The sequence below is a fragment of the Neopsephotus bourkii genome, unplaced genomic scaffold (assembly GCF_033783945.1).
Source record: "Neopsephotus bourkii isolate Nb327-2 ecotype Australia unplaced genomic scaffold, CSIRO-AGI_Nbou_v1 NB_1707, whole genome shotgun sequence".
Lineage (NCBI taxonomy): Eukaryota > Metazoa > Chordata > Aves > Psittaciformes > Psittacidae > Neopsephotus > Neopsephotus bourkii.
In genome coordinates this window covers 811,795-837,775 of record NW_026902181.1, presented here as the reverse complement: position 1 = coordinate 837,775, position 25,981 = coordinate 811,795, and the positions used below count along the sequence as shown (strand labels likewise).

The window sequence follows — 25,981 nt, the reverse complement described above, 5'->3', positions numbered from 1 at the left end:
GTGAGCCTTCACAGACGCCTCTTTCAGCCTGGCTAGTGACACCAAGCTGCAGCACAACATGCCCTCATGCTGCGTTTGGCTAGGGCATGGGGAGAGTTTTCCGTGGGAAAGAATGTCCCTGGGAAAATCTGATTTGGCCAAGTTATCAGTGGAGAAAAATGCAGAGCAGAGGCAGTCACTCCACCTGAACAAACCAAACTTGGCTGGTGGCATTTTGCAGGACTGCTGTGAGAAGAGTCCTGCTGCAGAGACATCTAATCCACACCATGCTGCATAAGGTGTTCCATTGTGCTGGATGTCTCACCCACCCATGGAGAAGGACGTCTGGACAAAACTGGCTCTCAAAATACAACCTGGAGCTCTCCTTTTCCAAGTGGCTTGACTCACCAAACCCATGCTGCCTAGCATCTAATGGGGCAATGCTATATATAACACGAGGTGTGACCAACCAGCATCACAACTCGCAGCTCTCCTTACATATCAAAGCTCCATAGAGAAACCTCATTTCACTGCTGAATCAGCTCAGACTAGAGCACTCTGGGTCCATTCAACAAACTACACCAAAATGGTTTTGCCTAGAGGATATAAAAGTGCTTTTTTTGGCTTTTTTTTTTTTTAATCCAAGTTTTTCAGAGTTTTGATACCAAGGGATAAAGAAACAATATCCTGACTCTCCAAATCTTGTTTTAGCCCACACCCAAGGATTTCTGTGAAGCAAAGTGCCTAGCAAGTGAAATTACTCTGTCTCTACAGGGAACAACCTGCTTTACTGGCTTGGACACCTCTGCATCACCCTGGAAGAACACAAAGCCAGACCAGCCTCCAGCCATTGCTCTAAGGAATCAAGGCTTTCTAATGAGAAAGAGAAACCACTCTAAACTAGCAGGACTTCAGGGAGGAGTAGAGCCCAAGGTTCAGTGCAGAATCACTCCCAGCCTTAGCCCCTGATGCTCTCTTCACACCAAAGCTTGCTTAGAAACTCAAAACCAAGCCTGAGGAAACTAAAAAGAAGGGAGGAAAAAAAGGGGAGGATGTAGTAAAATAAAAAGCAACCTACTTACCACCAGCTCGGTGAACATGACATCCAGCTCCTCCACCGGTGGCATGGGCAGTGCAGGCTCCATGGTCTGCAGGGCAACGCTGCTGTCATTGCGCAGCCGGTATGTGATCTCCGGGTGGTCGCTGCTGCGAAAGCAGCAGAAGATGAAGGAGAGCCCCCGACCGCCCCTCTTCCTTGGGGCCATGGCCAAAATCCTCTGCGTCCCTGCCTCCTGGGCACTAGATCCTGAGGGGAAAAGAAGATAGGAGGCTTGAGCAGCCACCCTGCAGCACTGCACTCCCATCCTACGGAGGGGAGGAGGAATCAAAGCCACCCACGTGCTTGGCGTGGATAGGCAGAGCAGACACACATTTACAGGCCAAATATTTCTACTCAGATTTGACTTTACAGTCCTGGCAACCTTGATGACCCTGTGAATTGAAAAAAAATGCACTGGCTTTGCCTTGTGCCGAAGGCGGCAGCAGTAGGGGAATGCACTGCCATCCCCATGGGGAGAGGGGTCCTGGTCCCCATCACTACTGCATGTCCCAGCAAATACTTGCCGTCATCCCTGTGCTGTGGCAGCCAAGCCAGCCCCCATCTCAAGTCCGGCCAGGGGTAGAGCAAATCTGGGAGGCTGCTGACAGGAACAGCTGGATGTGCTTGGGGCCACCAGGTGCATGGTCCCTGGTATGCGTGACTTGGTGCTTGAAAACCTCACATGGTTTAGGATGCTCAAGCCACAAATGACAGCAGAGCTGAGAAAATATCCTATATTCACCCCCTAGCTCTTAAACATGTCCCTAAACATCACCAACAACTGTCTATGGGCAGCTCTTTTTTTCATGGGAAGTTTTAGTTGCCTTTAATTAGATAAATCCTCCTTGGAATTCCAGTAAATATTTACAGACGCAATTTCAACTGATAAAAATCACACAGTGCCAGTAGTTCTGAATTTCCTGTAGAGTGCCCACATCAGGCACCACTCACACCAGGGGCCGCTTAGGTTTTGCTGATTTCTGAAACTCAAGTTGGGAGCAAAGCTCAGGGCAGGAGATGTGTCTAAGCCAACCAATAATGGCAAAGACCAGGTAAATACTGCCCCAAAACTGGGAATATCAAATTAACGATACAAAAAGAGGGTTACCTTTGAGGTAACAGAGAAACACTCTACTGAGAAAATCAACCAGAAAAAAAAAAAACAAAACCAAACCCAAAAGTCTAAATATTTGTCTTATAAAGCCACACACACACACATTTTATCTCTGTGAAACAAGACACTGAGATGTTCAGAGACAGGACAAACAGACAAGGTTAATGCAGAAAGCTGAAATATGGATGACTCAGATTTATTAACAAAGCTATGAAGAGACTTAGGAAAAAGGCCAGCATTTGGAGAGAAGTGTCTGATCTCACTGGAGCCAGTCATTACCCTCCAACTAAGGATTCATACACCCAAACAGCCAGCTGCTGTGGCCCATGGGGACCCAGCACTGGAGGCAGGCAGACCCAGGGATGGACCATGAACCACCATTTGAATGCATGGTACATGCTGTCCTCCCAAAACAGGGACCTTGCAGAAAACTTCGGCTCTACCCACATTACTTTAACAGATGATCTGACTCTTGAAATTATCTTTGATGGCATGTTTTTAGCACATGGTGTCATCATCTGCTGAACCATGAGTGACTGGAAACAGCTACTGGGCCTCCATGCAGGATAATCCCAGGCTGTGCAACTCTATGCCCAGTCTGGAGGGTCCTTCTTCCTGAAGAGCCCCAAATCTGGTTTCACATTTAGAGCTTGGAAGTAGAAAAATGCAGCCGCTGGAGGAATTTCAGTTGCCATGAAAGCTCTCTCGTCACAGCTCCCAGCAGCCAGCACCGCAACAAATCCATTAACAGCCTGCTGGCATCCCTTCAGTCTTAGGAGGGTTTAGGGACCTGCTGAGGATTTTCTTTACTAAAGGAGAGAGGGAAACAAAAATCTGAAGGTACACAGACCTCTGCTCCCTCTAACATGGAGGGAAACATTGCAGGTTTGGGTTTTAAGGAGCCATGAGGAGCAGGACACAGACAGAGCTGCTGGCGGCTGCAAGGTGCTTTGTGTCTGGTGTGGGAGCTTGGTCCTGACCTGCACATCCTCAGCTATGCAGTTTGGTTGCTTGGTCATTCCCAGCCCACGCATACAGCCATGCACAGAGCAGGGCCTTATCCCGCTCCTGCAGCTGGTCTGGAGCAAACATACCCATTCTCCTTTTTCATGGGGCATTTCCCATCCCCTTTTCAACATCACAACCTGCTGCTACATACCAGCTCTGACTTGGGCTTGCAAAAGTGTACGGACAGCTTTTTTCAGAACACCACCTGCTGTTCAGAAGTACACACTCCTGACAACGCTTTACAATGAGTTTGAATGGCAGACTAGAAGGCAAGATTTTGTTTTAGATTTCAAAGCAGACAGTCATGTAGCAACCAAAAGAAGGCATTTTTGAGCTGCTTCCAGCTCTGGAGCTATTGAGGTTCCTCATTTTCATCTATAAACAAGAAAAAGAAAAGAAAACAAAACAAACTACCCTACAGTGTAGGCTGGGTGGGCTGTAGGTTATCTGCAACCAACTAAAAAAGGTTAGAGAGAGAATATCAGCTACCAGGCAGATAATATTAAACCTTCAGACAGCTGATGAACATTCACTGACATGATGGATCAAAATCAAACCATGGCTCCCTGGCAGGTCATCGGGAGGTGCAGACAGTGCAGACTGCATCATCAGAACAAAGTCCAGCCTTCTCCTCTGCCTCAAATCCTACAGAAATCGGTTACTCAAGGAGAAGAAACAGCCCCTGGCAACCTGGAGGCTTGCACTAAGGAGAGCAGAAGGTACCAGCTCCACACAGCATCATATCTTAAGTATCCTGCTCCCACCTTCCATTTATACCTCTGAGTGCTAATTAGATCAATAAATTTAAGCCAGATTGTGATCTAATGGTGCCTTCTGGCCTTTAGTATTGAGCGAGCCAGAATAAATTAAGTTTAATTGCCCCTGTATGTACAGAGCCAGGGAAGATAGTACAGGAATGGTCATTAAGGAAACTTCTAGCCAAACCCCAGATCTCAAGGCAGGACTGATGGGCCCGAATCATTCCCAAACAACTTTGTTTTCACAGAAACAAGGGTGGAAATGTGTGACAGGCTAAGCCTGGAAGCCCTAGAAGAGAGAAGAGGATGAGCATTCCACCAGAACTGACTGTGGTTGCCACACAGGACAGAGGCCATGGGCTCCAGCTCAGCGATGCTTGAGAGACAAGTTTTGTTGTTTTCCCCAGCCTTAAAATAAAGCATCAAGCCTACACTGCCCTGAGCAGTGCTTAAATGAGATCGGTCATCAGGAGAAAACTGGACCCCAGTGTCACATCTGCCTTTGCTTTAAGGAAAGGAGAGCAGCAATTACTGCTTGTATATTCAACAGCCTCCTCGGCAAGCTAAATCAGCCCACATAGAGCAACATGCTGCCAAAGCCTGCCTGTGACCGATGCCCCAACAAGCTGGTTTAAAGCCAGCACCAGTATTGCAGCATTGTGGTCTGCAACCGCAAGGGTACAACCACATGCAAGGAGTGCGCATGCTCCCCTTCACACCTGCCTCCAAACCCATCCAGAAGCTAAGAGCTAAATACTCAAATATGAATATTAGTGTGTTGTTTTCTGGCTTGTCTCTCATCCCCTCCCAAAACAAAGATGCAAAATCCTGAGTGAGCTTTCTCAATGGGGAGCTATATTTCAGTGCGCTGCACAAGGAGAGAATATTTCTGTGCAAGTGCAGTAATGCTCACTGATGTCTCTGCCAAGCCCTACCAATTTAAGCATCTTGGATCACGCCAAGCTTTGCTTCCCCCCACCCTGCAGTGTTTCGGTACAGCCTGGGATGCTCTTGGTAGATGGAAATTTTCTGACTCTCTTCCATCGCTGCAAAGTGACCTCTTTGGCTGCTGGTGGCTGGGAGGCAAGTGTCCTCAGCAGGCAGGTCTGGAACACACCATCACCCCCAGCAAGTGCTAGAGCCAGGTGGCCTGGACCACTTTCTACAGCACATAGAAAGCAGAAACTGGACATCTCACACATGCACACTACACTTGTTCCATCCCACCACAGAGCAATGGTGCACCCTCCCTCATTGCTTCTCCCCACATATGTAACATCCAACTCACGATGCAATGCTGGGGTGCATGTCAAACCCATTAAATACCTTGCATCCTTTTTTTAAACAACAATTCCAGATTATTTTCATCCTACCGTAAGTCACTTTCAGACCTCCACAGCAATAAAAACTAGACACTCCCACTGCATTTTTCAGACCAACTGTACATTTGAGGCATTCCCTGAGAAGCATCAAAGCCTTCCCTGGGCATGTTTTGATTTTTCACCTTACAGACCCAAGACAGCTGGCAACCTCCTTGGCTCTGCTCACTAACCTGACCTCTTCTCAGGTCTGGTCCTGACCATGAGCCCCCTGAAACGTGTGCACAGTGTTCTGCCCACAGGCAGCAGCATTTGGGCTCACCCCTCTCAAGAGCCACAAGCGCTGCTCCAAAGCTGGTGCAAAGAAACGTGTTTTAATGAGAGGGATCCAAGCATTATTTAATTTAAAAAATACAAGCTTTGAAATTGAGCCTTTGTGTGGATGAAAAGCTCAGAGAGAGGACTCCTTTTCCTCCAACAAAGAAGTGCGGAGGACCTGAGCCCACAACCAGCACCTCCAGCATGGCTCCCACGCTGAGCATGGTGCCAGCATCCCCAGCATGGGTGTCCCTGTTTAAAGCAACCAGGATGATTTTTTAGCTGCAAGCTTCCATGCCAATTTCCAAAACCCCTTCTCCAGCATAAAGCTGTTTGCAGGCACAGGCTGCACATGAGGGGAACATTTGTGTTTAGTGGATATCCATACATATTGGCAGGAGAGGGAAAAAGCCCAAAACACTCTGCTAAAAGGCATGTGACAATTGCTTTTTCCTCCTCCATCCACCTGTGACAAGCAGCCAGGAAAGGGGATGGTGCAGGAAAGCCAGCTGCCAGGAGGAGCCTGACTCACCACTAAATCACAAAAGCCATAATTCTTAGTGTAAGCAAATCTCAGAGACTTGAGTTTCACATATTTATAAATACCCCTGCCAAATCCTGAATTACACGCGATCCTCCTTCCACTTCCCAGAAGTCCTGTTATACTCCTTGAACCCAACACAGAGCGTTTTGCATCTGCAAACCTTGCCTGGGCTGCCTGGCACCTGAAGGCCACCAGCGTAACAACCCTGATGCCAGCAGGAGCTGGCTGCAGTCACAGGCTCACAGCTTGCTCCCTGAAAACCCCATCTGCCACCGTTGTGAAAAACTCAACACTCTTCTAAATGCGTCACCTCTTCTTTGTATTCCTCCCTTTTACTGTGGCACGTGTCACAACCTCAAGCATACATCTGGGCCTGCTGTCTCACAAGAAAACATTTTGACCTGCTCAAGGGCAGAGAAGGTTCAGGGGCTTGATGGTGAAATTCAGGGTGCAGTGAGAAAAATCAAACCAGTTTATTCTCAGAGCCAGTAAACACTGGTATGTTCACCAGTGAGGAAAAAGAAAAGTTTAGTTAGTTTCACAAATTTGTAACACACCAAGAACAGCCCTCCTTTTTGCATACATTTACTGCAATCAGCCAAAGTGCCAGAAGACACATTTTTGTGCATGTCTGCATTGGGCTCTCATCCAGAGATGCTACTCAGGGAAGAGAGCAGGGTGGTGAAGGTTGATGCAAGAATATCAATAGCCCAGCTTGCAAGTAGTTTCTCCAGGGCACAAGTGAGCTCCCCAACCAGGGAAGCACACGCACTATTGACTCTGCAATACAGTTTTCAAGGGGAAGAGCGTGGTGCACAGCAGGATGAGATGGGATCTGTCTTAACTCCCTACAACTGAAATCGATCCTAGGAGCAGCACTGCTTAGTTTGGCAAAACAGCAAAAATCCAGCAGGGGAGGGCTGCTGGTGTGTTGCAGGATGACGTCTGCCCCAGGGCATGGAAATAAGCCCGGGTACAAGGAGAAGATGCTGGGAGCTTGCAGCATCCATCCTCCCCACTGGAAGCTGCACTGGAGATTCCCTCCTGCTGCTGGAGGATTAAAAAGCAAACCTTGCTGGAAGTCTCCCAGTTAGCTAGACAGTAACACCAAAGAAGGTCACAAGTTCTCCACTTAAAGGGTAAACTTAATCGGTGATGAGCTGAGTACAGGCATCAGATCTTATAAACAACTGCAGACAGCTTCTTACAGGAGCTACAGCAGATCAGCTTGGGCAAATGCCATTTATTTCGGGAACAAGGACAAGTGTGGAACCACAGAAAAGACCCAGTTTGAGAACCTATATAAATATATATATATTTCTTAATATTCACTAGGGTGCTAAACGACCCAATTCTACAAACACACAGGTGCCTTTTTCCAGCAGCTAGGTGGATTTGTGGTTCTTCTTTTGCAGAAGCAAACCAGAAAGTGGGGTGATTTGGCAGTGGGAGGAAGAAAGAGTCTTCAAGTCACATATTGCTCCCTTAAATGCCCCAATTAATTCATACCCTGAAACCCAGGCACAACACTTGTCAGAGATGTGTTAAGCCAAAGAGACATCCCAAGAAGGCAGAGGGAGGTGGAGGTGGCTAGAGGCTCTCCGGGAAGGATGCTGGAGCATCCCCCTGCCCTGGATAGGCTTCAGAAGTCAGCCCAGAAAAACCCAGCAGAAAGGAGAGGCGGTGTGGCGGAGCATTCCTCCTGGTGCTCCCATCACCCCGCTCTTGTTTTGGGGAGGCAGCTGCTGGTGCTGCATTGCGGTGGGCCTCAAAGAGGCAGAGATGGCCCTTTCAGAGCTGAGGTCAAGCACAGCGAGGGATCAGCACCAACACAGGGCTCTCTTGAAAACCTGCAGCCTTGCAGAGAAGACCCTCCCAAAAGCAGCCCTTTGCTGCTTGAACCTGGTCTCTCAGGGGGCCTTTGTGGGTGCCCGGGCTGCTTGATGCCAAGCCTTGGCCAGGCAGTCCTCAAGGCTGAAAAAAGTCAAGAGGGAAATGCAAGACCCCCTGGGCATCTCAGGAGGCTCTTACAGCCTCACTGAGTAATCCAAGGCAAGCATGCTCCTTTATCCTAGCTCATCACCCAGCCCCACTCCATTGCCATTGCTTGTTTTGGTCCCAGCAGGAGGAAGATGCTCACACAAGGCACGAAATACCTCCAGGAGGCTGATAATACTGAGGTGTGAAGCACACACACCCCCTCCCCACCTTACATACAATTAGCCAGAAAAAGCAGCTTCAGTGATCAGAAACCTCCCAAGATGTCAGGCACTGGGACCACCTCCCAGCCTCTCCATTGCAAGTAGATCTCCCCCTCTCAGTATTTTCCTCTCCATCTGAAATGATGTGGATTTAAGTCACTGCATTTCCAAGACACTCCCAGCTCCAGAGATCACTCCCAGCATTGACTACTCCCTTTGACAACACAAATTTTGTCAGTAAAAGCTCAACAACCTGGCAAGCAGGGAGAGAGGATTGGTATTCCCACTGGAAGAGGATATTTGTTTGCCAATTAGCCTTTTCCTGGAGAACAATAGCTCAATAAAAACCTTCTTTTATTTTAATTCCCCCATTTTTCCTCCCACCCCCTCCCCCCAGCCTTAAGCCCTGCTCCTCCAATGAATATTTGGGCTGTGACTTTGATATATCGTATGCAAAGCCTCACTGCTGAGCTTTCCATTTCACTGCTCCCTATTTCAGCAGTAATCCCCAGGGTGAGACAGGCTCTTCGAGTGTAAAACCAAGGGGGAAGGCAGGCAGGTTTTTCCTCTTGTAAAACCTCTTAATTTGGCTTCACAAACTGGAGTTTCCAAGTGGCTCAGCAGCAGACGCTTCCAGTCCATCAGCACAGCCACGTCTGCCGTGGGGCCACCACCCCAGCAAGGCAATGAGAAGCTACCGGCTGAGTCCCAGTGGGCTAGTTTTGGGTTGTGCTTGGAGATCTTTAGGATTATCCATGCTTAAGGTGAGGCTACTGGAACCACTGATGTTCATACAGCTTGTGGTCTGTTGCAAGCTGGGTTTTTTCTCTTTCAAAATGGAAACTGAGTGGAGGCTGCTGTAAACAGAAGTCATTCCTAACAGGGACCCTGACAAGCAGGTATTAAACTTCAGGATATCATTAGACTTGTAGTCCACAACTGCCCAAAGCAAACAAAACACACTCCTCAGATCTCTCAGCTGGCCTACCCATCTGCAATGCTGGTTCCTTGTAAAGATTTTTATATCCTGATGTTAATCCAGAGTGATTTCTCCCACTAAAGTACAAACCTGGAGTTGAGAACTCCTTGATAAATATGTCTGATGGCAGAAATGGCCTGCTGGCCACTTTCCTTACAGTACAACACCAATACCTCCCCATGCTTCAGCAGCTGAACACTGAGAAACAATACATATGAGCTTGCACCAGGCACAGCGTGATCCCAACAGCTCCAACATGATGCCTGCTCCCACCCAGTCTGGGAAAAAGCAGCAATTTTTATCACATTATACTAAAGCCTGTACACATTTAAACAAGATAAAGAAAAGAGGTGACCACAACAAGTGAGTTTAATTGGAAGGCTTGCTTACATTTCTGCAACGTATTACACATGTATTGCACATACATCGCTTATATTATTGCTAGGTACAAGCCACACAATGTAGCTTACGGCAGAAGGCCCACCTTGACCGGGATGGACCTGCACCCCCTGTGCCACAGAGGAACGAGACACAGGCTTTCCAGGAGAGCTTCTCAAACCCACCACCTGCAATTCAGAGGACCCAGCTTAACTGAGCTGAATTTTAATTGCCTAACTATCCTGCCTCCCACTGATGGCAGGGAGCAAGGAAGGGCTAACTCCAGAGTCAGCCAACCCATTGCTGCTAGGATGGACCTGAAAGTAGGTCCCAAGGGGATGCATTTAAAAATCAATAGAGGCTATTTTAATGCTTAATCCAGGAAAAGTATCAACATCAGCAGCATCGATACAAACCAAATTTATACACACTGAGTACATACACAGGGCTTTTATTTTTTCTTCTGTGCAATGATTTAACGAAATTTGTTTTCCCCAGACACACTCCTAAGTCTAAACAGGGCATATGTAACATCCCTAATGCTTCAGGCACCCTGCCTGCCTCCATCTCTATATGCCCCTTAAAAAATCAGCCTCTCCACCCGCCCTGCAGCAAAGTGAGGAAACCACCCCTTGAAGGTTCAACATGGCAGTGACAGTGATCACCTCCTGACCAGGGCTATATGTATAAGTGGATTTCTCTTTGCAGGCTTTCACCTGCTGCAAATTACAACATAAGCTTCCCGTTGCTGTAGATATTTATATAATGACCTCCCTTTTCATGAAAAAAAACCAACCCAACAAAACCAAAACAAACAAAAAACCAAAACAGCCTTGCAACTGTAAAGAAGCACTTGAAAAAATGACCCAAGGGGACCCTAAGCAGCTCAGACACCCTGAAAGAAGTTAACTGTGTTTGAATTTTTTAACTGAATTCCATCTACTGCAGGAGGGCAGTTTGGGTGTCCACATGCTGGGGACTACTCACACTCTATGTGCACCCACAAGCACAGGCGTACCTTCCTAGCAGCAACCACAAGCACAACACAGGCTCAGAAAGCCACAATGTCACCTGTTGCTCTTGGGGTACAGCACTGTGCTCTTCAGTTGTCAGTCTGCCAGCTCCCTTCTGCACACCCACTGCTACCTCTGCAGAGATGTTCAACACCATCACTTCTATTAGCTTCCCGAGTCTTTAAACCAGTCCTCAGTGTTCCTGGCCCTTTCCAAGCTGTGCTGGTTTTGGCTGCGGTAGAGTTAATTTTCTTCATAGTAGTTATTATGGGTCTGTGGTTTGGATCTGTGCTGGAAACAGTGTTGATAACGCGGGGATGGTTTCATTATCGCTGAGTGGTGGTAGGGCCTTACAGAGGTCTCTACACCTGCCACCTGGGCTAGGCTTCACCATACTGCTGGTGATCAGCACCTTCCTGACATTCCTTCAAAGCTCAGCTCCTTTCCTGGCTTCAGGGCAAAGTATTTGACTGACATCAGGTCTACCCAGCTCTCCGGTGAATGCTTCCCCAACACCCAAAACCACACCCCTATTCCTTTAGCAGCTTTGAAGCTGAAACAACTCTACCAGCACAAGTGCCAATAGGAGCCACTCACAGCTGCATCTTTCCATTAACAAGCTCACCAGATCTTTCAACATAGCCCAGACAATGCCACTGATAATGATGTGGGGCCCAGCAGGTCTAACCTAGTTTGAACACAGTGAGCTAATTGCTTGATTCATGCTTCCTCATGTCCATGCTACAACTCTCAAGCTGGCCAAGCAAAGTCTTCAAGCAGGATAAGCCATATTCATTAGGCTCCTGAAATGGCTAGCAGAGCCCTTAAAACAGAAGAGCAAAGCCACTGTCTCAGGGGCTGTAGCCACCCAAAGGTACCTTTGCCGTGAGATGGAGGTCACCACAAGAACAGGCTGGGTAAGGCTGTTTTCTGCTTAGCTTTTAGCACAAGCATTTCCATCTGAATCCTCCCGACAATGGAACAAGAACATACTGAACCTCCACTATCCAGAACCCCTCCCTACAATGAATAGCCTGCAGGTTTGCTGCCTAGCCACTGTCCTAAACCTTGAAAAACATTTTTCCCCGTGTCTAACCACAGTAGCCAATTGCTTCGTATTAACAACGCAGTCTGGATGCCCTAAACACACGCTAATGAAACATCTCGAAAGAGAAAGTGACCCTGAGATCATACACAATCTCATGACTGTCCACAGGGGAAGGAAATTAAATGGCTTTTGCATAGCAGATCTTGACAACACAAAACAAGTACCACTGCAGCAGAAGCTTGAAGAAGCTACAAACTGGATTTAGGTACCTGAAAACTCCAGATTCACTCCACTACCATCAAAGATGCCACAGGAGGAGAAAACACACTGAAATATCTTCCTTCATGGGCAAAAACCTTTCAAAACCCTATTAATGCAGGTTTTTAGAGGCTGACAAGAGCTACTCATTCCCATCAACTGCAACACAAGCTGAGAGAACAGGAGAAAGGGAGAAAAAACATGTTCCAGACAATCACAGGCATTTTTTGCCCAGTTGAGTGCCTTGTGGGGTGAGCAACCCATGCATCAACAGGAACACTTGAAGCATGCCAGCGCTCTATAAATTCACTTCCAGTAGATTAACCAACACGTCATATGGAAAAGGAATGTGTGCTATGCAAATCCAGCCCTAGACTGCTCCCTGTCTAATCTAGCTTTAGATTTAAGTGCTTATTACCATGGCGTCTAATCGGGTAATCGTAATAGACAGGTTTAGTCTGGGCTCCCAGTAATTCAGCTGTGTTCTACTAGGGAAAGGGAAGGGAGAAAAATCCCCAAACAACCCAACACAGCGAAGAATGCAAGCTCTGCTGGAAAGCAGAGAACAAAAGCCAGGCATGGAAAAAAGTATTGACACCTACCAGTAAAAGCCAGGCAGATATGCAAACATTTGGCAGCTCACCAAGAACACAGTGAATGTTAAGTCCTGTCTGCACCCAGTCATATCCCTGCAGGGAAGTAGGTGGCTGTCTTTCAGGGTCTCTTCCTTCCCACTTGTGAGACATAAGGCGATGCAAGGATATACTCATGCAGGACCCATCTACCAGCAGCTACCTCCCAGAAGCACTGAGCGCAGCTTGTCACAACATAACCTCCAGACTACCTTATGGATGCTCTGAGCACCCACGCCAGGGCCTCCAGAGCCTGTAACCTGTTCCCGCCAGGGTCTGTTTGCTGGGGAGAAAGAGATTCCCTTACTGCACCACTCTGCAGCAGGACACAGAGACCATGGGAATGTCATTCCCAGAGGCCACCACCTCCCTGTTTGCTGGCACCAGCCACACAGCAGGGCTCACATCATGGCCAAGGTCATCTCTGCCCTTACCTGCACCACGCAAGGTGATTTGTTTCACTTCTATGTTTGTCAAATACAGTTGGTCTGTCTGAGCCATATGTCACGCCTGGTACCTCCAGGACACAACCCAGATGCCAAATTCTTACCTCCACCATGCTCCTACAATTCAGGCACTGTGCACTAGAAATAATCTAAGGGCAGGGACCCACCACTCGGGTTGGATAGGTTCTCCTCTCCATCTGCTGCTTCAACACCATCATACAGCTCCCACCTTCAGAATGCTGAATCCCACCAGCCTCCCCTGCTGCATACCATTTGTCCATAATGCTGAATGTTATGCAGACTTGCAACCAGCTCCAGCAAAGGCTCAAGATACCCAAATGTTGCTACCAGCCTCTGAAGACCCTACGAGGCTGTGTTAACTCTACTGCACCACAGAAACTACACTTGGTGGCATAAGCAGCGCTGGGAATACCACACTAACAAAGAAGAGATTTTCCTCTGTGAACCTAAGTAATAAAAGCCATATTTATATTACGGCTGCAGGATGAACTTACATTTATTAGACATCAGAGAATTCACATAGGCAAACATATCATCCCCCACCCTGCAACACCTAAATGTCAGTGCAGAGTCCTGCAGCGTGGGCTCTCTGGTGTCTTGTAATGGGGTAAATCCAACTAAAGCACTCTTTATGGCATGGATGTTCATAACATTTGTGTGTATTCCCTAGTGTCTAGTACAAACTGAGTTTTCATTGCATCCTTTCCCTTAATAAAAAACCTCCACAACACATTTCTAACCTGATGCCTGCTTTGGCAAAGCTTGCAGCAGCTTCACATGTTTGGGATGAAAATAAACCTGGAAGAAACAACAAAACCAACCAATGGCCTTGATGAATTGTCAGTGACAGAGGATGAGGAGCAGATGGACAGACCAACTTTAGAGCTCCCTTTCATTAGGAAACTAAGCTAAAATCACAGGTTAACTTGCAATGATGCATATTATTACTGAGAAACTAAGGCAGCTGATATTCTGCCTCTCAGGCACATGTGCTCTATGTTTCATCATTTACTGAGTGAATATGCAAATGCTCTGAAGGAAGGAAAACAAACCCAAAGAAACCAGAGGTTGCAGCTCCCGGTGTTTTCATAAGCCTGTTCAAAGACCAAGCCAGATTTACCAGCACCTACATTGCTGCCTGGTTGTGTAGGTGGCTGGCTAGGCTCTCCCTCAGTTCTGCACCTCCCCAGCTCACAGCAGTGCCTGGAGCTGTTCTGGGGAACATTTTTCCTGGCTCCTGTAGCCAAAACAACAGCAGGGGTGGTTAAACGAGACCCCCTTTCCCACGCAGCCCAGCCCACGGCACAGCGGGAAGAAATCCTTTTTGAGCCTCCATGCCCAAGGGTATGGATGGAGATGCTGTTGGGGTAATCCTTCCCAGCACCAGGGAGCTACACAAATAGTACTTACCTGGCCACTGGGACTAAATCCCGCCGCAAAGTCATACTCATTTCTGAGCCAGAAAAGAAAAGAGTTCACATTCCCATAATGATTGCCACTAACACTTCTGGAGCTCTGTCTACAACAGTTGCCAGGACAGGGTCATTTCAATTGAGGATTATGAAGATGTCCTTCATCCTACCATGGCACAAGAACTCATGGATAGTTCACACACATGTATTTCCAAGGGAAACAAATATTTCAAAGCCATAGAAGCTGCATTTCTGGAGCTGTGGATAACACACATGCAGAAAGCATGGTTTGCTTATGATAACCCAGGATAGCAACCCACTTGAGATGTAAAAATAATTTAATGAATAAGTATATTTAGATTTATAACCCCACAGCAGTTTTATTTATAGGGGTGCCAATCACTTTTACAGATACAAAATTGGCTGGCAGAGTGCCTTAGACTATATCCAGAAACCCATCTGTAACAAATCTAAGCCGTGATATCTCTGCATACATTTGGCCAAACAATAATGCTAATGCCAGTCATCTTGACTTTAAAAGTACAGATGGGCGGGGGAGGGGGCCTGCTGCATGGCCAAAGTGGATGAAATTTGCTATCACCTACTATTAATTCGTTGGGGAAGGGACCAGATGAAGGAAAATCAGTCACCGTCTGGGCTGTGTGGATGCTAACACCAATACAATGCTGGCTGGAGAGCAAGCCAGTATCCAGCTGGCTACAGGTGAACCCCTTTCGAAACCTTTCATCATTGAAATCAGGAGCTATAAAGCAAAGGATAAAGACCCACTGGAGCTCTGCAGTGCTTTTAAAAGGTGAGGGGATTAAGCTAGGGCTCTTGCGTATAGCTTTTTTCCATGTACTGCTCAAGACACAAAGCTGGGGCAGAGGAAGATGAAGGAGAAATCAACTGGAAGTCATCCCTCAGAGTGGAAAAGGATTTCTAGCAAGACTTGTCCTCTCCCACCACTGCCCAGGATCTCACAGCTTCATCTAAACTTGCAGATGTCAAGGGGAGAGTTTGCTGCCGATTTCCACACGGCTGGCTTTGCAGCATCCCAAACTACTCCATGCTGTCAGAGTGGGTCTGGGGGCTTTCTGTTTCTACCCCCCCAACTCAGTCAGTGACCACCTGGAGAACTGAAAATTCTTGTCTAATTCACAAGCAACAAAATGCTCTTTATCCTAGTGGGGCTTCATGGGTCTTGTCTCCAAAATGGGGCAAAACAGGGATGGCTCAACATCAAATACAGACGATGGGTAAATGCATCTCATCCACGAAAGCTGCAGTATTTTGTCAAATGCCAGAGCGGAAAAGGTTACTCTGGAATATTACTTTGAATAGCTCTGGGAACAAACCCAGCATTAATTTTCAACACTTATTCAACAAACGACTTGAATAAACTGAGGGAGGCTTGCACAGACTTACTGACAGCATTATTTGGTAGATTTTTGCCTCTGCTCTTTGGATAATTTATGAGAAAACAACTCCCAGCAAACATGATCACCTTCCAGTCTGATGCACTGATTCAACTGACTCTGCCTTGGGGACAAGGTAACCTCTCAAGATCTTTTCCAGCCCAGTTTTGATGCTATTTTACAACACTCATCTCAAACTAAACTGTTTACATGCTGACATTTGCTCTGATTCATCCCTGGGAATAAGTATATCTTAAAGATGGAAAGAAAAACCAGAAACCCAACTGCAGTTCCTTCGCTCAAGAAGAAAACAAAGGAAAACAACCAGACACAGAACTATGACATTCTCAATCCAAATGTTTTCCAAAACATTTCCAAATGTTTTCCAAAGCTTCTAGCTGAAGTTTTCACAGCTAGGCTGCAACACCACCAAAGCCTTAGGCATTGAGTGGCAGCATCACAGAGCACTGCAGTGTACACTGAGGAGATGGCTGGTGATGACTTTTGCAACACATGCCAAAACACACCCAAGAACCTTGTGCAGAAAACAGCATTTCAAAGCAAAAAAACTGCCTCTGCTTTCTCAGTGGGGCATCTTCAAATGTGATGAACTCAACTGCTACGTGGGCTTTCAAGAAGAGAGAGTCAGTCAATGCACATGGCTAGATGTCCTCACCTTCATGGCAGGCTTTTCAGTTTATTTTAAGCACTTTATGAAATCATTCCTCTGCCTCTAACCCTTTAGAATTAGGGAAAATGACAAAAAATAAAATAAAAAGGAAAATATTTAATAAACACTTATGGAAAGAGAGAAAAACATACATTTTCTGCACTGAAGCAAGAAATGCTTAAGTTCTGTTTAAACACCAACAAACATGAACGCTTGTTGTTACTACACAGCCAAAACTGAGATGGTTGTGGGAGATGCTGGTCTGAGCAGCTGACCCAAACCACAGCAGCCAAATCTCTCAGCACTGCTCAGCTGGAAGAACCAACTGCTCTGGGAATTGTCACATGGCAGGTCCCTATCCCCAAGCCTCCTAACCCCACTGGTGACACAACAGCTCCCACCCACACCAAAGGACCCATCAGAAGTGGCAGCGCCTGTAAGGCAGGGTCTCAGAAGTCCTTCAAAGTCCAAAGCTGATCTTCACCTCCTTCAACTTGCTTCTTGACACAAAGAAAACACAGAGCAGGCTCCTTTCCAAGAAGCCCTCCTGTCAACTCTATGTGGGCTTTTGATTAGACCTTTTGTAGAGTAGGAAAAAAAAGCCTGCTTGAGGATGATAAAGTCTAGACACTACAATATATTTTCCAGCTGATCCAGCAAACCTAAAAGCCCTCCCTTGATCTCAGACTACCATAATCAAAGCCATTATCCCATTCAGAGCCCTTCTGAAACTTCAGCTTCTATCTAAATCTAAACCAGGCCAAGCCTCTTGTTTGGAGTTTTATGAGGAAAAGGGGGTGTGCTCCCCTCAAACCTTCCCCTGCCATGTCTGGAGGTGGCTGGTGGGCACATGGTGGAGGGCAAGAGCAGGGAGTGAGCTCCATGCCTGGAGGCACCTCAGTGGCACCCAGTGGTCACAATCTGCTTGCAGGGGGGGACACAGCCTGTCCCCACAGGGTAGCTGTGGTGTGAGGGAATATTCACCATCCTGGACTGAGATGAACTGTTCAGACAGCTAGCATCATCTGAAACCCACATCCTTAGGATTTGTCTGTGTCATCCTCCAACACAGGGGTGTATAATTCTGAGGCCCAAGGAGAGAAAACAGCTCAAAATAGTTTTATGTAAATCCTGTAGAAAATTGAACTAAGTGCTGCAAATTTCCTTTACCAGGTAGCTGGACGCCCAAGTACCCAAAGAACTTTCAGTTCTGTACCAAGAGACAACTGAAGAAATAAGGTATTCCAGGGAAAAACAAAAAAAAGAAAGAATCATTTTCCAGTCTCCTGGAGGAGTGTTTCAGGGGGCTGAAAGAACACACAACCCTGCAAAAGCAATAGAAAGCCACAGGAGCATCAGCTCTGCCTTAAGTGGGATGATCAAAGAGAAGTGATGGAAGACCAGCCAGCACACCCCAGATGAGCCAGTGAGTGACAAATCTCCTGGCACGCAGTGGCCTCCACAGGAGAGGGCACCCATGGTTAGACTTGATCGCTGAGGCTCACAGCGGCCAGACTGGGAGAAGCCAAGGGACTGGCAGTCTGGAGTGACAAGGAGCTTGGGGAGAACTGGAAGGGCTTTATGAAAGCACATGGCCACCAAGCTGCACCCCCTGTGCCCCAAGGTGGACTTCTAACCAGGGGAGGCTCTTCAAAGGGAGGTGGGGACAGGAGGTGATGCTCATCACAGAAAGCAGAGCCCAACACTGAGCACTGCCATGCTCCAAAGTCATATTTAAAAGCCAAATGTAGCTCCCTAGTGAATGCTTTATTTTAACTGAGCAGCTTCTAATGCACCAGGCAAATAGGCCAAATCATCTCCTCTTCCTTTGACCATCTGCCTCCATGACACTGCCCATCTCATTTCCCCTCCATGCTTTCACCCTCCTCAACTCTGAGCAGCTCTAGTACTCCTCCACACCCCTCCCTCAGCCAAAACAGAGCAGATCTGCAAACTGAGTGAAGCAGGCAAACAGACACCAGTAGCATGGGGATTAGTAATCCACCACCCCCTCCAGCATTGCTTGCTGGAGGTTGGAGGGGCCATGCTGGGCAGGAGCAATAGCTGTGCTGCACATCACACACCCCAGCGCTTCAGATGTCGTCTGCACCTCCACCAGCTTTCCAGCTGGGTAAACATCATGGAAAAAATCAGGTCAACAGCCTCCTTTAAGAATACTTGCATCAAGTCAGACTTTTCCCACACACACTAGAAAGAGCGAGGGCCATCAGCAACCTGTGTCAGCCATGATGTTGGTTCCAGAGGGGACAGAGGATCTGCCAGCATCTCCCTAAACTGTTGCTTGGGAGCTGGCTGAGAGTAACACGATGTGGGAAACCTGCCCAGCTTCAGCTCTGCTGTGGCACAGAGTCCAGCACATACCCCATCACACTGGTTTGTCTTTACTCTCCCCAAGAAATGCAGAGAGGAGATGGACTTCAACATTAGCCTCTATGCAAGCACGTTTCACTGGGTCTACTGAGCCCACTAAAGCCCTGCAGATCCTGATGCCCTCACCTTGGCCCCACACCTCTAACGAGCTTCTCTTAGGAAAAGAGAGCAGAGCCCTGCTGTGCATCCCATAATTCCTGAAAGGGGCTAAGACAAAGTTACCAACCTCAAGAATTTAGGTTCCCAGCACACAGGAGAGCAGAGAAGCTAACGGCACTGGCTGCTTCTAATTTAAAAGGATCTAAACCAAAGACAGAAGCAGCATGTACCACAAGCCCTTGTCCACAGAGTTTGCATGCTAGACACGATATGTGAGGTAGCAAGGGCAGATGACAAGCCAGCACCCTGGCACCCAACCCCTACCACCCCAGTTTGGGAAGAATGTGAAACCAAGGGAAAAGAAGCAGCTCTCCCAGCCCCACACTGCCATCAGCACAGTGGCCACCCTCAGCTGCTCTTAGTGATAAATACTGACGGAAAAACATCACGTGATTCATTTAGGTGCTGAATATGAATCAGGGGTGGGTTCAGCACCACATGTGTCTCATTCCAAGGCTTTCCAGCCATCCTATCCTCTTCTGCAGTGTTTTGTCTCTTTCTCTTCTCCCATGTTTGAGAGATGGGACATGTCTGCATCACTGGTCCCATCCCCTGTGTCCCCACTCCTGTCCCTCCTCCTCCCAACTATACATGCAAATGCAGGCTGAAAAACAGCCTATCTCTAATCCTGACAAACTTACAGTGGTAACTTATTTTCAGGCAGAGCTGAGATTTTATGTGAGACTTTTATAAGGCATATCACTGGGTTAAGGAGTCAGAGGCTCAACTGCACAAGTGAAAGCAAAAGCCCTTCATTTCTTCAAAGCTTTTTTCTTCCCTCTCCCGAGATGACAGAGTAGCACAACTCTTGCCAGTTTAGCGGGGTATACATGAAGGCTTGGCTGTACGTAACCTCATTAAACTGGCTGGGTCTTTTAGCGCCAATCCAAACATGCAGTCCTCTGATCACCACATGATGGGCCTGGGAACCAAAGGGAACTCACAATTAAACCCGTGACAATCAGGAAAAAACCTTACAAACCCCCTGAAGCAGATTCCACCAACACCATCCCCACCCTTGTCTTTCTTTTTTTTCAATTTTTTTTACTTACATAAGCACCATGACAGATAACTTGAGGAAATCAGATGCTTAATGATTAAGGGACACTTAGGCAGCAGCACTCCGGAAGATAAATACGCCCTTTGGAAACCCTGCAACAAAAACAGAAGGTACAAACAGACAGTAACTAATTATTCTGATTAAATCTTGGAAGACCTGAAATACCCGACTGCTGCAGAAAACAGACAGTGTGTGCTGGGGCTGCTTGCAGAAATAAGTCACACCCTTTTTAAAGAGAATTCACCCGAATAAACCTAAGTGCTTCTGTGTTGTTTTTGTCTGCATGCATGTTTCTAGGCTGATAGGAAACCTCTGCCATAGCCTGGAGGGATCCCGTCGCCTTCAGCTAAAATTAGACTTCAAGGAAAGCCAGGTGAAGGTGGGTGTCTCCAACCTGTGCCTGCGCAGCAAGGCTCCCACTGCACGCGTCAGGGGTTTTCCTCCCCTCCCACTGAAACCAAAAAGAGTGTGGTTGTTTTGTTTTTTTTTTAATTAAAAGAAATAAGTTTTGCTTCTAGAGAGAAAGACAGGACAGAACAGCAGGTCTACCCTGCTCCTGGCTTGGATTCGAGCCAGTACTGGGGTGCAGGCAGGTGAAGATGCCACTGAGCCATTGGGAATGGTATGGGATGCCTTGGAATGTTCAACCTAGTGGTGAGAGGAGCCGGCAAAGCCCACCAGCAGCTCAGCCACTATCATGGGTGCGGACTAAGGCACCTGCTTTATTGTGCTCCCTGACACCAGTGCTGGGTGCCTGTTACAGCAGACAGTGTACAGAGAGGACAAGGGGATGTGCTCAGTAGACATTCCCTTACTCCCCTTGCCTTGGAGGAAAACAGTGTTCTTCCTCCTCCCCCATACCACAATAAATGTCAGTGGAGCTCAAGGGAATATTTAATCTCAAACCTCAGTAATCAATCAGTTCATCCTTATGCATGAGAAAGAGTCACAGCAGTAAGCATCAAATCCCATTTCTACCCAGCAATAAAACGTTTTAATTATGTACACAACATTTCCCTTCTAACATAAATCCTGAACAGATACAGGCAGCCCCCAGCTTGTGGATGGGGAAGGACACAGTGCCAGCAAAGAACATGGGGACAGGGGGTAGGAAAGGGAGGAGAACTATTCTAAATGACGATTTTATACAGCTGCTCCAGTTTGCCATTGGCACAACAATGCTTTGACCTTGCGCTCGCACCCCAAATGATGGGCAGCAGCATGGCAAATGGCTAGCCCACATCTAGACCTGCAACCAGAAGCTGCACCCGTTTTATCCCAGCATGGAAGCAACCGTGCAGGAAAAATAAGATAGAAAATGCAAGACAGACACATGTGGAAAGGCTTGGGCCAGGCTGAGATACAAATAACAGCAATGACACCTCTCTGCTGGTACTGCAAGACTTACTGCAAAGCCTCTTCACATCAGAAGGAGCCTTTCAAGTTGGGTTTGAGCAGGTTTGCGATTGCTCCCTGCCAACACCTGTTATTGCCATGTGCAAGCATCGCTGGACCAGCAGGACCATCACACAGCTGTCAATGCAACAGGTAGGCAGCTTTGAGCAGCATCCTTCCTTCACCCAACCAGACCAGTCCCAAGCAGCATAGCTCACCATCAGCTATGTTAAAATATATACTTTTTTTTTTAAATATAAACACATGCACAGACTTTTCTAATATACAGGAACAAAAGAAGGGACACCCTGCTGAAACCCCATGTGCAGCTCAACTGCTCTCTGCAGCGACAAAGGAAATGAGAAACAGAGATGAGGCACACACCCGCTCGCCGTGGCATGGTTTGGCTCTGGGAACATTTCTGGATTCTCCAGAATGAGCTCTGACCTCCGAGAGATGCAAAACAGTCTCAAAGCCAATCTGAAGGAGAAGTGGATGGGTCCCCAGGAGCTCAGCCAGGCAGGCGGAGTGGGATGGAGAGCCAGGCTCTGGGTGCTCACAGATACAGCTGACCTCTGTTCAGGCCCCATCAGGTCAGAGGTCCCCAAAACAGCTGCTGTGCAACAGGAACAAGTCAGCAACTACCCCAACCCCATGGTGCAATGCAGAAAGCAAGATTCCCTCCTGTGTCTAGGCAACAGTATGAACGCATCCACGACCATGGCTCCAGCCTCACCAGACCACTGTGCTCCGGCAAAGAAAGGGAAACAAGCTCAGGACTGGAGGTCTTTGGGCCATCTCCGACTTCTCTGTGTGTACCACAGCTGTATTTCTGAAGCCTCGTTTTTCAGGCTTTGTACACACACATGCATCACTTTCAAAAGGCTCTTAAGGGTTTGGAAAGGGAGGTGGCACAGCGCAACAGGAATTTTTCAGTTCCTCTCTACAGGAAACCTCACATGGAGATGTGAAAGGGATACCTACCTGTAACTGAGATTTCCACACTATGGTCTCTATCCAAAGGCCAATATTCCTTCCCGTCCTTTATTTTTGGCTTCAGTTTCCCCAAGAACTGTAACATCAGGATTTGCCTTGTACAGTGGACAAAGTCCTCAAGCTCTGTACACATAGCTAGAAAAACTATTGCACTTACACCCTCCCTGATCTCTTTAGTCCACTTTGGAAGGTGGAAGCCCACAATTAAGAGGGACCAGGTACCATCAAGCACCTTCAGTATGTTCCCACAGGACCCAGTCATATCCCCATCCTCACCCAAAGTGCAGGTCTTTGCAGTGCAATTCAGGACAGAGTTACTCAGTGCAGTTATCTAGAGCAAATTAAACCTCCCAGGCACAGCAGCAAGCATGGATTTACTGATTCATGGAAAATGTCCTTATAAATTACTTCATTCAGATCAACAGGACAAGACAAAATGAGGACTATCCTTGGCAGTGCGAGGTTGCAGCGCTACCATTTCAGTCCCATACTCCAGAAAAAAATCACTCTTTCAGAGCAGACACTTCTAACCAGGCTTTGCAGGGATGGTGAAGGACAATACAGAGGCACAAGCAAGCATGGAAAAAAATGCTGCTTGGCATCAGCTTCGCATCCACAGAAGCTCTATCCACACCTGCTTGTTGGCTTGTGTCGGCTGCAGCTGCCAGGCAGGGTGGCACATGGAGGCTGCTGCCACCGATAGCATCCTGTGCGCTGCCCCAGCCACCCTTCCAGGGTCTACTTGCCATGGGGCAGGGAGGTGAGGCTGCCTGACTGATGAGACATGGCACAGATCCATGCTCTTCTGCATCATCCTCCTCTAGCCCTGTGAAGCCACATTAGAAGTGTCTGTTCCAAAAGAGTGATTTCTCCTGGAATATGAGACTCCCAAGCATTGCAGCTTATTAATCTTATCCACTTCTTTTGATACTGATAGCTTAACATGCTTTTATCAAGCTCAAACTCCCTCCAAGGGCCACCCTGGGACCTAGCACCCTGAGGCAAGGCTAAGGCTGTTTACTGCAAGTGCTTGTTCCAGTGGTTAAATGCAGCTCAGAAATATCCAGATGTACCTGTGCCTTATTCTACACAGCATACATCTGGCATTGGCTTCCAGACATGAACTGCTCCCTGGACTGAAGAACTGCTGGATGCCCACCACCACCCCCCTGACAAAGCAATATACTCTTGCATTTTGTACTTTCTCGACAAAAAGGTGAGAGAAGCACTCGCATTCCCCAGCAGAAAGCATTTCCCCAGCTTTTATGCACATGTGGCACTTCCGCGCACCCTCATCAGTCCAACCAGCCCTTTCAACACTGAGGGCAGGGGCAGGCGCTGCCCTTCCACCACAGGATCAGCAGCAAACTGCCTTTTGCAGGAATGGGTGCAGCTGATCATGGCTCAAACCACTTTTCACAGCTCCAAATCACCTCCTGGGATCACTTCCGAGCATCCCCATCTTCAGATCATCTCCTACCTTTTAAAATCGGTGGTAATTTGAGAACTACTTAAAAAACCACCAGTGAAGACAGTGAGTCACACTGTTGGATGCCTCTGGGAGGTACTTGTGGAGGTCTTCTAGGAACACCTCTGCTTTATGTGAACTCCCCCGCTGTTAACATGAAAACTACAATTATCTCTGCCGATTCATAAAGGGTACCACATCTCTGGCAGCAGTCTGAGTCAGGGACTCCCAGAAGCAACGAGTTCAAGTTAGGAGGGCACGCAGGCATACACAGCTGTGTTTGCAGTCCCCATTGCTCACAGTCACCCACACCACACCACACTGCCTCACCTGCTCCCCAAAGCACACCCCATGCCCCTGCACCAATTAGTATTTTGATAAACAAGCATGTCTCGCACATCTACCCACTTAACTCACTGTTGAGGGGCTGCCATTCCCACGTGCATTGGCCTTGCAGAATAAAACATTAACTGGTTTCACATCCCCAGTATGACACCATCCTTCACCTGCTCCCAACCCCAGGGCACAGCTCCAAGCTCCAAAGCATCCTTCTGCCTCATGGACCAGGAAGCGCTGCTCTGGACAGACCACTTGCATCCACCCTGTTATTTGGAGGTAGTGGGGGGAATGGCTCCTCTACACGGTGAGAATGAAAACAGTAAGTGGACTTGTGTCACTGCAGTGTTTGCAAATGCCCCTGACAGCAGAGGAGCTGTGTGTGGCACAAGAGCGCAGGAGATTAAAACAGAGGATGCTGGCCACCACGCGCAGCTCTTAGGGGCACAGTAAGTAACACTGTGAAGCCCAGAGCTGGGAAGGCTGCAAGCCCCAACAGCCCTTCCCAGTGCAGGCAAGAAGGAGAGTGAGCTGGCACATATGCTTTGCGCAGGTCCTTACACCCTTGGCTGCCAGGGCTAAGCACTTTTTGGTTTCACAGTCTCAGAAATCACCCTTATCATGACTATCACTAAAGTCAGGCACAGCAGCACTGAGAGATTATCATTCCCTGCTGCAGCCCTAAAACAACCTGTAAGCTCTCACTGTGGCACAGTAGGTACCCAGACAAGGCATATGAGCCCTTGACTATCCCTGAGCACCACACCACTTCCCTTCAGCTGCTGCCTGTGTACACTCAAAGCAATACAGAACAGGCACAAATACAACCTTAAAGTCAGTGTCACGCCAGAGTGAATCACAAAGGTGTGATACAGGAATATAAAGCCAGCAAATACCTACTTCCACACTCACTGGAAATGGCAGAGAGGAAAGGCAGAGTGTGGGGCTGGAGCCAAGCCCAGCAAGCACTGAGGATGAAGGGGCAGATGGCTGAGGACATGCCACGATGCACTGTGGCTTTCACCCATGCCAGGGGACCTTCTTCTGACTGTACTTGCAGAAACATCTCTGCTTTCAGAACAGTCCACGTGAGGACGTGGAGATGAGATCTCACCAACGCCACACCTCTCAGAGCTGAAAACTGGCACCATGGTAGAATGCTGCTTTGCTCTTGGGACGCCAGGAAAGCACAGACCAGCCTGGAAAGCATCTTTCTGCTTTTCTGAACTCACAAACTCTGCCATCACCACAGAAGCTGAGGAGTTATCTTTAGTTCTATTTAAAGTTTGCCTCCCCATTCCATCTGTGTACTGAACCAGGGATAAAGCAGGTCAGTAGCTTATTCTTCCAGGTACCATGATTGTTAATACATATATATATATATTCACTTATTTAAAGTAAAAAGAAACTCATTCCCTTAAACACTTAAATCAGCTTAATTATCCTTCTCCAAGAGTTTTGGTTATTTTTTTACATTTTTTTTTTAAATAATAGAAGCAATCAATCATCAGAGGGAGGGCTGCCAGCACGCAGGTGGATATGAGGGTTAAATCTAGCTGCT

At 47.6% G+C, this 25,981-nt stretch overlaps 1 protein-coding gene across 3 annotated transcripts in view; it reads right to left on the bottom strand.

The window, feature by feature from the left end:
* The window catches only part of DAAM1 (dishevelled associated activator of morphogenesis 1), a 94,323-nt gene that overhangs the window by 55,866 nt on the left and 12,476 nt on the right, over window positions 1-25,981 (bottom strand). For 2 of the 3 annotated variants that reach the window (XM_061376459.1, XM_061376461.1), the window contains exons 2-3: window positions 20,218-20,317; window positions 1,062-1,285 (exon numbers count right to left, since the gene is read on the bottom strand). In XM_061376459.1, the coding sequence (XP_061232443.1) occupies window positions 1,062-1,244 (183 nt within the window). In that variant the 5' untranslated portion in view covers window positions 1,245-1,285; window positions 20,218-20,317. Of the gene's footprint in view, window positions 1-1,061; window positions 1,286-20,217; window positions 20,318-21,633; window positions 21,742-25,981 lie in introns of those variants that run through there. The other variant, XM_061376460.1, reaches the window with a different exon arrangement.